This window comes from Oryctolagus cuniculus, chromosome 2 (genome assembly GCF_051225735.1).
Source record: "Oryctolagus cuniculus isolate XC-2025 breed Fujian yellow rabbit chromosome 2, ASM5122573v1, whole genome shotgun sequence".
Taxonomy (NCBI): domain Eukaryota; kingdom Metazoa; phylum Chordata; class Mammalia; order Lagomorpha; family Leporidae; genus Oryctolagus; species Oryctolagus cuniculus.
Window position 1 is genome coordinate 179,322,654 of NC_142868.1, and position 12,513 is coordinate 179,335,166.

Here is a 12,513-nt window from a genome sequence, read left to right on the forward strand (position 1 = left end):
AAGCAGGCCCTGCACTAACAGCACAAGACAGCGAGAGCTTGGGACGCCTGCCACCGTCGCCAACTGTGCTGGCTCCAACCACAACGGTTTAGCAGGGCCAGAAGGGTCACCCCCACCGAGGGCACGCTGGGAGCAGCCTGACAGTGACCGACCTATGTCTGCTGAGCAGCCCTTGCCTGCAGAGCACTGTTCCAGGAGCCGGCATGAGGGGAGGGCTCCCAGGCTCACCCACAGCCTGGTAGGGGGCAGTTAACGACTTCTCCCCCCACCTTCAAAGGAGCCCTAACTGGACCTAGGGGTCTAGGGCTGGAGCAAGTCCCAGAGTGATGGGCACAGGAGGAAGCAGAGGACAAGGACTAACCCTACCCTTTCAGGAGCGCTGCCAGGAACACTAGAGTCTATTGGGTCATAGCTCATCATGGAACCCATGGGGGAAGACAGTGCTACAGGGGTCGGGGTCGGGGTCAAGGTCAAGGCCACCTGGAATGTGGTAGAGAGGGCAGGAGCAAGGAGAATAGGCCCCGGGCAGTGAGCCGGGGTGCTCAGGCCTTGCTTTTGTTGACTGTGGCTCTTGCGTGAGTGGCAGTCGTTTGAAGGCCTGGACTCAAACAGGTTTCACGAGAAGAGGAATTTGATCCAGTCCGATTGGCTCTGGGGGCTGGGTTTGGAGCACCCAGAAAGTCAGTCAAAAGTGAAGGCGGCTTGATGGCAGGTGGAGGAGGGTTCCCACCCGGGGCCTGCTGGGGAGGCAGAGCCTGGCCAAGCCCTGATGGGAGCCAGCATCGGGCGAGTCTGCGGGGACTGGGGGCTGGGCCTTCCGGCTGCGTGGCAAGAGTCAGACCTCCCTGGGAAGCAGCAGGGCTTCCTCGGTGCTGGCTGTACCAAGCCGGAGGGTGCAGTTGCCAGCTGGAAGGTGACCACGTTCCAGGGAGAGGGAGCTTCAGGAGCCAGGCTTTGGGCGGCACGGTGAAGAAGAGGGGGAGTAAGGAGGGGTCGTAGAAGCAGTCCTTGGAGAGCCCCGTCCTGTCCAGTCTTCTATCCCACCCCATTCCAGCATGCTGGTCCTTTACCACGCTGATGTCACAGCCTGTTAAAAGGGGGCCACCTGGAAAGCACGCCTGGGGAGGACGTAGGCATTTCAGCACAGGCTAAAGTGACACCTAGGGGGAGACACGGTGTCATAATCCAGGGAGAGCCTGCATCAGGGGGACTCCAAGGCCCTCCAGTGAGACCCAGGGCCATGGCACCAGTCTCTGTTGTTTGACAGGGCAGCATGGCAGGCTGACCTCTCGCACACACACCGACCACGTCCAAGCTGGTGGCTGTGGACATGGTTGGGGAGGGGGCAGGTGGCGGCACCGGAAGGATCCTATCCCCTAGGGTGCCCGACGTGTCCTGCCCACAGTGCTTGAAAACCCCCGTAACAATGACAGAAACAGGGGCGTCTGGAGGAGCAGAGACTTCCGGAAAACAAATATCTCGCTACTGTCTAGTCGCTCTTGGAGGGGGTGGTGGGCTGGGGGCAGGATGGGGTTTAGAAGCTCTGAGCATTCAGAAGATAACCGTGTCGCTCCTTTGCAAGGCAGGATCGAGGCTCTGCTAAACAGGGAAGAGTGAGGGAATCCCATACACTTTTGCTTTTTCTCTTGATAAAAGGTGAAATAGATGACATTATTCAGCCCCTCTCCCCTGCCTACCCTCCCTCTTCCCTGGCTTCTCTGGTCATATTGAGACAGGAGGCAGAGCTAGCAGTCAGCCACTTGGGTATAGTTCTTATCACCGCAACACCTATGGGATATGGATTTGTTTCCTCTTGTTCTGGAGATACGCACCCCCCTGCCTGGACCACGCTCCTACCAGCTCAGGGGACCAAAGTGACCTACAGCTCATTATATTGGCATGCAAAACGACACACCTACCAGCCACCGTGATAGGATACATCAGACCATATAAGGAGCCAAAAGGGATGGCAGCTAGATTCCAGGAAGTCTCCACCTACTTCCAGAAAAACTGACTATTCCTACGTTTTATTAGAATGCACCACCCCCGTCATTAAACAACCCGTATACCGTTACACACGGTCCAGAAAACAGCAGGCCCACTTGGACTGTGAAGCATGCATCTTTGCGGCTCGCTATTTGCTATTCTCCTGAATTCCTTCTGGAAGCAAAGACAAGGAACTGGATACAGGGCAGCCCTTGCTGTCCAGTGCCAATATATTTAGCCTGCCTTTTGGGTAACCTTACACCTTATAGGGCATCCAAGGGGAAAGCTATTTTAAGGGTTGGAAACATAGGATTGGAGTTTGAGAAAGAAAAAATGAAGACACCAAATGAGAGAATGAAGAATCAGTGCAAAGACATCTACCAGGAAATCCTGGAGACAGAAAAGCCTCCAAGGGAGGGGATGTGCAGAGAGAGAGACTGGTGCATCAGAGTTGGAGAATGGTTGAAGTTGAGAAGGCAAAGGGTCATTAGAAGAGATAAAAGTGGAAGAAAACTGAAAAGTGGACAACTCAAGGCGCTTTAGCGTCCACACCCCCAAGGGGCAGGTGGTTAACTTGGACATGTACTTCAGAGAGGTCCCAAAGGAACAAAAGCTGAGGACATGCACAGCTGCTCTTCCAGGAGGTTCAGCCAGCTGCCCCTGGGTTGGGGAAGGGGTGGGCACTGGCGCCCCCCAAGGAAGGGAGGGAAGAAGAGTCGCAGCCAATCAAAGGTTGGCTGTCAGTAACTTGCCCAAGCTGAGGGCACAACAGATAACCTGTGAACTTGCGCCCCCTGGCTGTGCCAAATATCCCAGCAGCCCGACCGGGGCTGGGGGAGGGGCGGGAAGTGGTGGAGCCCCAGAAACCACCCCCCCACCCCAAACCCCGGGAGGCTTCCACCCAGCTGGGCCTCCTCTCCCAGTGACCTGCCTGTCACCTGTGCTTGCCAGTGGTACAGCTGAGCTGGCTGACAGATGGACCCTTGGGGAACAGGCTCCAGGGGTGCTTAGCAGCAGCCTCTGGGCGCCCGCGGGTTCCAGGAGGCTGGGCTTGCCCTCTGCTCAGCACTGGCTCCGTCGGCTCTGTCCAGCAGGGAGGAGCTGCAGCTGAGCCCGCTGAGCCTGACGTGCTGGGAGGGGAGTGTGCCAGACTTCGGGGCAGAGATGGGCAGAAGGTGCCTTGAACACTAGCAGCTGGGGGGACTGACAGTCATACCTTATGGCCAGGTAGGTTGTTTGAAACATTGAAATACTCACAGTATTGGTTGATACCCATTGCTCCAAGTCCCCAAATACCCTTTATCACCCAAGTTGCCTGATTGCCCTTCTATTACCCCTGCAGTGCGCTCGGGACCTAGCACTCAGACGGTTACGGCCGGCACAGCAGAGGCCTGGCCCTGGCCCTGGCCCTCTGGCTGGCACTTGGCCCTTTTGCCCTGGAGGCATCCGTGCCACTACCTTCACTTCCCATGCCTCTTCCTGCTGGTCTCATTCTCCTGGTGCGGCTGATGGTACACAAGGCTGAGCCAGGGCCTGGGCAGGGGTGCCCACTCTCGGGAGCCCCAGCAGACACACGGGGGAGCTGCAGGTCCATCCCCGCTGCTGCTTGGCTGGAAGAGGGGGAGAGGGTGGTGCGGCCCCACCCAGGAGCAAGACCCAGCCTCCCAGACTGGGTCAGGCTGTCTGCTTTTATTGCCACTGCGGGCTCTCTGGCCTTGGCCTTATTTGGTTAAAAAGGCAAAAGACAGGCCCTGGAAAGTGGAACTGAAGGCAATGGCAACACGAACCTGCCCCCACCCATAGCCTGAAATCAAGTTTAACAACCACTTACATATTCCTCCTTACAAGGAACCCAGGCTGCTCTTGCCGGCCCTCCCAGCCCCCTGCACACGGCCTCCGGCTCCCCTCTGATCCTCTCCTCGCTGGAAACTCCCAGTCCTGGCTCCGCTCTCCAGCTATCACTCCTGAGCCCGCCTGGACCTCGCTTGGCCCCGCAGCCTGCAGTCAGACCACAAGAGCGCCTGGCCGCACACCAACGACCCTTTCCCCTCTCTCTGCTTGGGCCCAGCCATGTCTCCCACTCCCAGAGAAAAAAACTGCTCTGTGCTCTTGTCCACCCTGTCCATCCTCAGCCTCCAGCTCAGACCCACCCCAGGCCAGGGGAAAGCGGGGCTGGTGGCAGCCAAGCGCCAGGCCCAGGCTAAGCTCTGGTTGCCAAGAGGAGCAAGGCCGGCCCTCTCTGGTTACCTGAGTGGGGCAGGTGAGGGTGATGGCCGCCGTCAGGTCCAGTGCATCCGTTTTCCCTCCCAGGGGCTCCAGCTGATATGGGAAGGAGAGAGAGACACACAGGTGCACTAACCGAATTCTGCAGAAACAAGCCCACCCTGGCGCCTCCTGCAGTGGGGAGAGCTCAGAAGTCAGTTTCAGAGGGCTTGGCTTCCTCTCCTGCCTGGCCAGCTGCCAGCCGTGGGGTCCTGGGCGAGCGGCTTTGCTTTGCTGGGGTTCACTTCCTTAGAAACTCATCAAGTGGTCTCGTGGGGCACCCAGGGCTGCAAAGGGCTCAAACGGGCTGATGCGGCTTAAACTGCCCGGCATGGCTGCGGGCATGTGGAAAACGCCTCATCACAGTCGCCAGAGTGGAGGAGGCGGTGCGGCCAGAGCTGGGCCACGCAGCCCTTTTAGGACCCTGATCTGCAATTTGATGGGTTTCCACCGAGGCGCCCACCCTGCTCTTCTGTCTCTGGCCTGGAGGGAGCCCACGGGCGAGGCGCCACGGTTTCAGGAGGCTGGTGCTTTGCCGTCTCCTGGAACCCAGGGCACCAGGGACGCCTCGCTCTTCTTACCATATTGCGCCAGAGGGCTCTGGAGAGCTGGGAGTGGAACTTCTGATTTGGGTGGACGCAGTCTGGGGCGAAGAAAGACGTGTCCAGGCGCCCGTCCTGGGGGAGATGAGAGACTTCCTCAGGCTCCTGCTGGCCGGCCCTACCCCTGGGACTGACCTGTCACCCCACCCCACCCCCCCGCCCGAGTCACCTTGAGAGGGAGAGCAGAGCACTCTCACAGGTGAACAGCTTTGGGTGAGCGCAGACCCGCCCACTTCCTGCCCCACAATTCCTTATTATTTAGTTTAAAAAATAAAAAGTGCTTTGTCTGTCTGTGGGCTCATTAGTCTATAACCTTAGCATCAGTGGGACCAAGCGCCCAGACTCAGAGGGAGTCGGGCTGCTCAGCCAGCAAATACCACTGCTGACCAGCCCCTCAGATGGGTTTTCACAGTCCTGGGGGGGTGTGCAGAGCCCATGGGGCGGAGTGACTTGATGCCAGCTCCTCTGTCTCGGGGCAGCTGGGGTCACAAAGCTGTCCTCCAGTCAGGCCAGGGCCTCAGCACGGACACCCAGGTCCACTTGTCGGCCTCTGAGTGGCAGTGCCCAGCAGATGCACGGGCAGAGTGGAAAGAGGTGACACCCAGAGCCATGTGTGGGAGAGGAGATCACACATGGGGGCTTCGTGCTCTGCAGCAGGTGCCTTCAGATTCTGCCGTGACAAGGACGACTGGGACCTCCCGCGGCATCTGCAGAGCCAGCGTGTGGGTCCTGCCTGGTGTACGTGCCATAGAAGCACTTGCTGCTTCTCTCCCGAGCGGCCCCCCGGCTGGCGCAGGGCAGCAGGGACCGTACCTGCAGGACGGGGAGCTGGATGCTGTGGAAGAAGGGCTGCAGCACCACAGAGAAGTCCTCCCGCGTGTCGTAGCGGCCGGACTCCACCAGCTCCCGCAGGCTGCTCTGGGGACACACACACACACACACGGGGCCTCAGCACAGGCCCAGGACTGCCAAGCGCTCAGTGGCGGGAGGGCCGAGGGCCGGCTGTGGGGCCGCGTCCCTGTGCCCATCTCCCTGAGCGTGGGATGGTAAATTTGCAGACAGGTTGGAACGCCCTTTGTTGGGGTTCTAAGTGGACTGAAACCTCTGTGTGCTGGGGAGTCACAGAAGCCTCCTGCCTGCCCCCTCCCTTGTGGCCCGCCTGTGAGGGCAGGTGGGAGGGTGGGGCTTGAGGTTGTCGGGCAGGGGATGGGATGGGGGGCAGCTCTGTGGGAGGGGGGTCTGGCAAGGAAGGAAAAAGTGATCTCGCAGGGCACCCAGGGCTAGTGGCCCAGAGATGGGGGTAAGTCCCCTGGGGGCAGCTCAGCCAGCAATACTGAGTCCTCTCCAACCACCTAAGACCCCAGCCAGGCAGAAGAAGGGCCCCAGGGGAGGCGATGGCTCCACTCAGGCCCCTAGCATTTCTTCCCTGTCCTAGGCACCTGCCCTGGTGGGTCTGAGAGTGGGTGGGGAGAGGACACGAGATGGTGGCCTTCTTGGTCTCACCTGGTAGGCTTGTGCGAGGGCCTCCAACCGGGCCAGCTCATAGGAGTTTTCCCGGGGGCTCAAGACGCAGTTACACAGGGCGCTGCACGGGGAAAGACGACCCAGCGTGAACCCCAGCTCAGGCGTGGGTCCTTGGGGCCTGAGGTGCGCTCGGGGGCAGTTTGAGGCCAGACACAGGTGACAGAAGAAATCCCCTTTGAGACCCTCTCATAAAACAGAGGACACAGAGTGGACGGCAGGTGCCGGGCCTGCCACAAATCATGCTGAGCAGAGGATACCGTAAAGCAAACACCACATGGGATTAGCAAAACAAAAGGGCTTCCTCGATACCTCCGAGCTGGTACTTGGGGGCCTGATGCCACGGCCTCGGTCACCGCCTGTGATCCCATCAGGGCCACACATGGATCGCTCGCCCACAGCGTGCACCGAGCACTAAAGGGTTCTCTGCCCAGGGCCCAGAGCCGGGGCTGGTGCACAGTAAGTTCCGAGAGACGCGTGCAATAAATCGGCCCTCGTGGCAGGTTTGCTGAACACGAAACTGCACGCCCACGGGCCTGTCGTCCGCTTTCAGCAACAAAACGCTCCCGCTGTGAACTTGCCCTGCGTCCCCTCCCGGTTTCCTTTGTCCCCATGAAGGTCATGGAATTCTGAGTCCTTCCCTTGCTTCCTGGTAACGATCTGACCACGTGCACATTGAGGGGCACTTCAAAAAGTTCGTGGAAAAATGGAGTCAAGAGATAAGTTTATTCTAGTGCAAACATTTTAAAAAAATCTATATAATTTTTTCTTGATAATAAGCATTTTTCACAAACTTTCTGAAGGCCTGTTGTTCAAAGACCCTCCCCCCTTACACACACGCTACCCCCTTCCTCGGTCAAGGTTACGTTGTCATCAGGATTCTAGCTCCTGTGTTTCTCCAGGGTCACCAGCTTAGCACCTTTTTAAAAAGAATTTTGTTTTCATTTCATTTAAAAGCCAGAGACAGAGACAGAGGAGACCTTGGTTCACCTTCCAATGCCCACCATGGCCAGGGCTGAGCCAGGTCAAAACCCAGGAACTTGAAACTCAACCCAGGACTCTCACATGGGTGGCAGGGACCCAAGCACTTGAGCCATCCTCTGCCGCCTCTTAGGGCGCACATCAGCAGGAGGCGGAGGCAAGACTCAAACCCAGGCTTTCCACCGTGTCCTTGGCCAGCCCAGGGTGAAGGTGTCTCCAGCCTGGGGGGAGTCAGCACCTGCCTACCTGGCCTGCTGCACTGGGCACTTGTCGGGGTTCCCCAGGAACACCTGTCGTGTGACACTTGGGTTCATGAAGTCCACGAGGTTGACCAGAGCTCTGGGCACCTAAGGGCAAGGCTGTAGGTGAGTGGGGCTCCAGAGGCTCCTTCCTGGGGGCCCCGAGAAGTGAGAATTGGCCAGACGGTCTCCTTAGAATTGCTGGGATGGCAATTGACCAGATGGGATTGCCAGAGTCCCTTTAGAATTGCGTGGACGGCCCCTGGAGTGGCATCTGGAGAGATCTCTCTAAGGGCAGGTGCACAGGGCCCCAGAGGCCAGGCAGCTCACAACTCCTCCTGGGGTGGGGATGCTGCCCACACAGGCTGTGGCAAGAACCTCTCAGAGGCGGGGTCAGCTCCACTCAGTCATCATTTCATGAGCCCGAATAACTGGCCTCACATTTGGTGAGACTGGACACCTCCTTACCAGGTCCTGAGCCCCGTCCAGGTCCCTCCAGCCTCATCTGCTAATTGCTGGGTGGGTAGGTAGGGCCGCAGCCACCCAGCAGGTTACCTGGGGCTCAGAGCACTCTCTCGGGAGCAATCCGCCTGTGCTGCCGACTCGGGCATGCGCCCTGCTGCGTGTGGGCCCTGACTTGCTCTAGGCACACCCTGTAGCTCAGCACACAGTCCTCAGCCTGGGGGCCACCTGGCTGCGGCCAACAGGAATGTCCCAGGTAGTGGTAAGAGGACAAACGGACAGCACATTGCCTTCCCTGCTTCAAACCCAAGACCCTCCAAGGCAGATTCCAAATGGAAAGACTTCCATGGGGACAGACCCCAACCTCTGGGGAGGGAAGGAGACCCTGCCCTCGACCCTGCCCTTGAGAGGAGGGGCTCTTCCAGCATTCTTTCCCCCAGCCCACCTGCACCCCAACCAGCTTGTGGCAGCCCCACCTACCTCTCTGTGGAGGGCGTCCAAGGCGTCTCGGAGATGGTCGTAAAAGTTGGCTGCAGAATACAGGTTCTGGGGGAGGAGGAGCTGTGTAAGGTGGGGAGGCAGTGGGGGCACAGTGGAAGGGTCTCCTGCCGCTGCAGCCCCGAGGGCTTGCACTCCCTCTGGCCTCAGCTGTGACCAGCTCCTGGTGTCACAGTCTGGGATGAACAGCTGTCACAGGTAGGCCAGCGGGAACCCTGGAGCCTTCGGGCAGGGCTTGAGTCAGGCATAGGCAATAGAAAGGGGTCTGCTTGGCCTCTGGGGCCCTGTGCACCAGCCCTGTCGAGAGACCCCCCACCCCAGATGCCACTGCTTGGGGTCTACGGTCTCTGTTCTTTCTGAATTCTTGGGAGTTACAAGTGAGAGGACTAGAACCACCATGTATCTGCCACCTGCTGTCTCACCATTGTGCATGTGCAGATGGTGCCAGGAACCTGAGGGGCGCAGGGTCGTCAGTGAGGGAGGGAGAGAGAGCAGGGGACACGCCTGTGTGCACACGTAGGTGGTATAGTCAGATAGTCAGGGCTGGCTCTAAGCACTGCTTTTAGGGAGGGTCTCCAAGGTCTACTGGTCAAGGTCAGGGGCCTGGACCCCGCCCCCATTACCGAATCCGTGCAGTAGTCACACAAGTCACTGGCTCCGATCTGCACCGTGATGACCTTCCAGTCTTCTTGGAAATTTACTCTCTACACGAAGGGAGGAAAATGTTTGATGATTTCTGAGAAACAAAAAGGCTACAGCTATGTAAACCCACATGACCCCCACAGCCTCCTTGCCCGCGGGTAAGGATCTCCGAGCAGAAGGAATCTTGGAGGTTTATTTATAGCCCACAGAGGTCAGGGTGACCAGCAACACACTTCTCCCCATTCCCATAATCTCCTCGCCGGGCTGGGCCTCTGGCAGGGGGCTGTCCCAGCACTGCCTGCACGCCTCTAGGGATAGGGCGCTCGCTGCTTGCCTTGGAGACAGTTCCATCTGGGGACAGCTATGCGAGGTTAGACAACGCATGTTTATACCGAACCATCAATCCGACTCACATGGTCGTCCTTCATCCTCTGAACCAGAGTCTGCACTTGGCTCATAAGATCCCTGAGAAAGAGAGAAAATCAATCATGGTGAGCAACAGTGCCATACTTTTCCTCCTAAAGGACCTGAACCAGAAGTTTCCATGGCCTCCCCTCCCCCCCAATGCATGAGCTGCTGGAGACCCCGAGACTCGGAGGCAAGCAGCGGCTCGCCTCTCCTGGAAAGAGAGAGAGAGCAGTCTTTGGAAAGCTCACTACATGCTCATTCCAAAGCTGCCGTCCAAGGTCCCGCCCATCCCACTGGCTGCCCGCTCTCCCCTCTCCAGGACTCATTCAGGATTCCATGCTAGGAAACCACTTGTCTTTCTTTCCTTCTTTCCTTCTTTCCTTCTTTCCTTCTTTCCTTCTTTCCTTCTTTCCTTCTTTCCTTCTTTCCTTCTTTCCTTCTTTCCTTCTTTCCTTCTTTCCTTCTTTCCTTCTTTCCTTCTTTCCTTCTTTCCTTCTTTCCTTCTTTCCTTCCTTCCTTCCTTCCTTCCTTCCTTCCTTCCTTCCTTCCTTTCTTTCTTTCTGACAGAGTGGACAATGAGAGAGAGAGAGAGAGAGAAAGGTCTTCCTTTGCCGTTGGTTCACCCTCCAATGGCTGCCGCGCTGTGGCCGGCGCACAGCGCTGATCCAATGGCAGGAGCCAGGTGCTTATCCTGGTCTCCCATGGGGTGCAGGGCCCAAGCACTTGGGCCATCCTCCACTGTACTCCCTGGCCACAGCAGAGAGCTGGCCTGGAAGAGGGGCAACCGGGACAGAATCCAGTGCCCCGACCAGGACTAGAACCTGGTGTGCCGGCACCGCAAGGCAGAGGATTAGCCTAGTGAGCCGCGGCGCCGGCCTCACTTGTCTCTTTTCAAGATGGGCACAGGTCCTGAAATTCGACCTGGCCGCCAGGAAGCTGAAAGTGTGATATTCAAACACAAGTGCCCTACAAACGCTCACATACGCACATCGACTCCTCCTCATCTCCCTCGGCGACCAAGCCTTTTCTTCCCGGTGCACATGTTACTCTTCCTAAGCTTGTCTACACGCTTATTTCAGAAGGCGGTGAGGAAGAAATTCACCTTCTCTACCTGCCTGGAATAATTCATGGAGGATCGGAGCCTCCAGAACCCAAGCTCTCTGCTTATTCAGCCTGGGGGAGACAGATCCACAGCATGGTGGCCCCGACATGGGAGGGGGAGCAGCTGTCAGAAGCTATGTCTGTTACCAGGAAGTGTCTTCCCTTTGCAGGCTGAGAGGCCTGGTTTGGGGGCCACGCCCAGTAAGGATGGGCATGAGGGTGTGGCCTGAACCTGGAGAGGCAACATGGCAGAGGCTCAGGATGTTGGGCCAGGTGCTGCGTGGAGCAGGGTGAGCGCCCCCTTGCGCGACCACCCTGGGAGGCTGGGCAGTTCTGCTTCGGCTGCTTCTGGGATTCTCCATTTCATTTCTCGTGGGCTCCATCTCAGAGCTGGGTGGCAGCAGGACTGGCCGCCCGCACAGCTCCAAGACTGGACGTTGTATCTCGCGCACCCACTTGGCTGGCGCCCCTCATCTTTTTGGGCATTGCCACATGTGACACTCTGGGGAAAGTGGATCCTTCCAGCACCCTTGTGCTAGGGTCAGTTTTAAGAGTTGGAGGAGGGGCCGGTGCTGTGGCATAGCGGGTAAAGTTGGTTCAAGTCCCGGCTGCTCCACTTCTAATCCAGCTCTCTGTTATGGCCTCGGAAAGCAGTACAAGGTGGCCCAAGTCCTTGGGCCCCTGCACCCACGTGGGAGTCCCAAAAGAAGCTCCTGGCTTTGGATCAGCCCAGCTCTGGCCATTGCAGCCATTTGGGGAATGAACCAGTAGATGGAAGACCTCTCTCTCTCTGCCTCTGCTTCTAACTATGCCTTTCAAATAAAAAATAAGTAAATCTTTTAAAACAATGTTGGATGAAGGGGGTCAGTAGGTGCAGTTATGAGAACAGGCTGCACACAAGAGCAAGGTCCCGGGGCACTGGCTGTGGGGATGTCGCTGCTCAATGAGGCCCTCCTCTCCCACCCTTCCTGGACCCCCGCTACAGCCTCAGACATGGGGGCAGCCTGAGCCTGCCCAGTCGCTGCCACAGATGGAGAGTGCTAGCTCACACAGGGTCAGTACTGGGGTCTCCAGGGGGACTTTGTGCTCTCGTACCCTACCCCACAGGCCCACCCACCCCCAGGTGTCGTACCTCGCCTTTGCTCCGGGAACAGCCTGGTTGAAGAAAGCATTGGTGCCACTGGCATCACCAGTGCCCACGGCGAAGCCCATGAGGTTGCTGTTGAACTGCCGGAGGATATCTGGAAGAGGAGGGGAGTGTGGTGGTGCGCTCGGGGCGAGGCCAGGCAGGGCGTCTGCTCTGGCACTGCGGGGCCTGGGTCCCCACACTTCCTGCACAGAGCCACGGGGTGTGCCCGGCATCACTGAATTCAGGGACCCCAGGACAGGCCGGGCCAGAACAGCAAGAGCCTCTCACCTAACAAAAATATTTCGATGGGGCTGGTGTTGTGGTGCAGTGAGCTAAGCTTCTGCCTACAACACCAGCAGCCTGTATCGGAACACGGGTTCGAGTCCCAGTTGCTGCTACTGATCCAGCTCCCTGCTAATGTGCCTGAGAGGCAGTGGGAAGATGGCCCAAGTGCTTGGGCCCCTGCTGCCCACGTGGAAGTCCCAGATGGCGTTCCAGGTTCCTGGCCTCCTAGTCCAGCCCCAGCCGCTGTGTCCACTTTGGGAATGAACCAGTGAATAAAGATGTCTCTTTCTATCTCTTAGCTTCCCCTGTCCCTCTGCCTTTCAAATAAATATAGAAACATTGTTTACAATTTGTGGTGAAGAGTCACCATCCAATCTGTCTCTGCACCCCCCAGGCC

The 12,513-nt window shown here is 58.0% G+C and overlaps 1 protein-coding gene across 4 annotated transcripts in view; it reads right to left on the reverse strand.

The window, feature by feature from the left end:
* Positions 1-12,513, reverse strand: part of PLB1 (phospholipase B1) — a 118,163-nt gene that overhangs the window by 23,072 nt on the left and 82,578 nt on the right. For 3 of the 4 annotated variants that reach the window (XM_089324486.1, XM_089324490.1, NM_001101708.1), the window contains 9 exon segments: positions 11,835-11,943; positions 9,607-9,658; positions 9,175-9,255; positions 8,534-8,599; positions 7,599-7,699; positions 6,354-6,435; positions 5,664-5,768; positions 4,830-4,925; positions 4,234-4,305 (listed from right to left, as the gene is read on the reverse strand). In XM_089324486.1, coding sequence (XP_089180612.1) covers positions 4,234-4,305; positions 4,830-4,925; positions 5,664-5,768; positions 6,354-6,435; positions 7,599-7,699; positions 8,534-8,599; positions 9,175-9,255; positions 9,607-9,658; positions 11,835-11,943 — 764 coding nt within the window. 4 annotated transcript variants of the gene reach the window in all.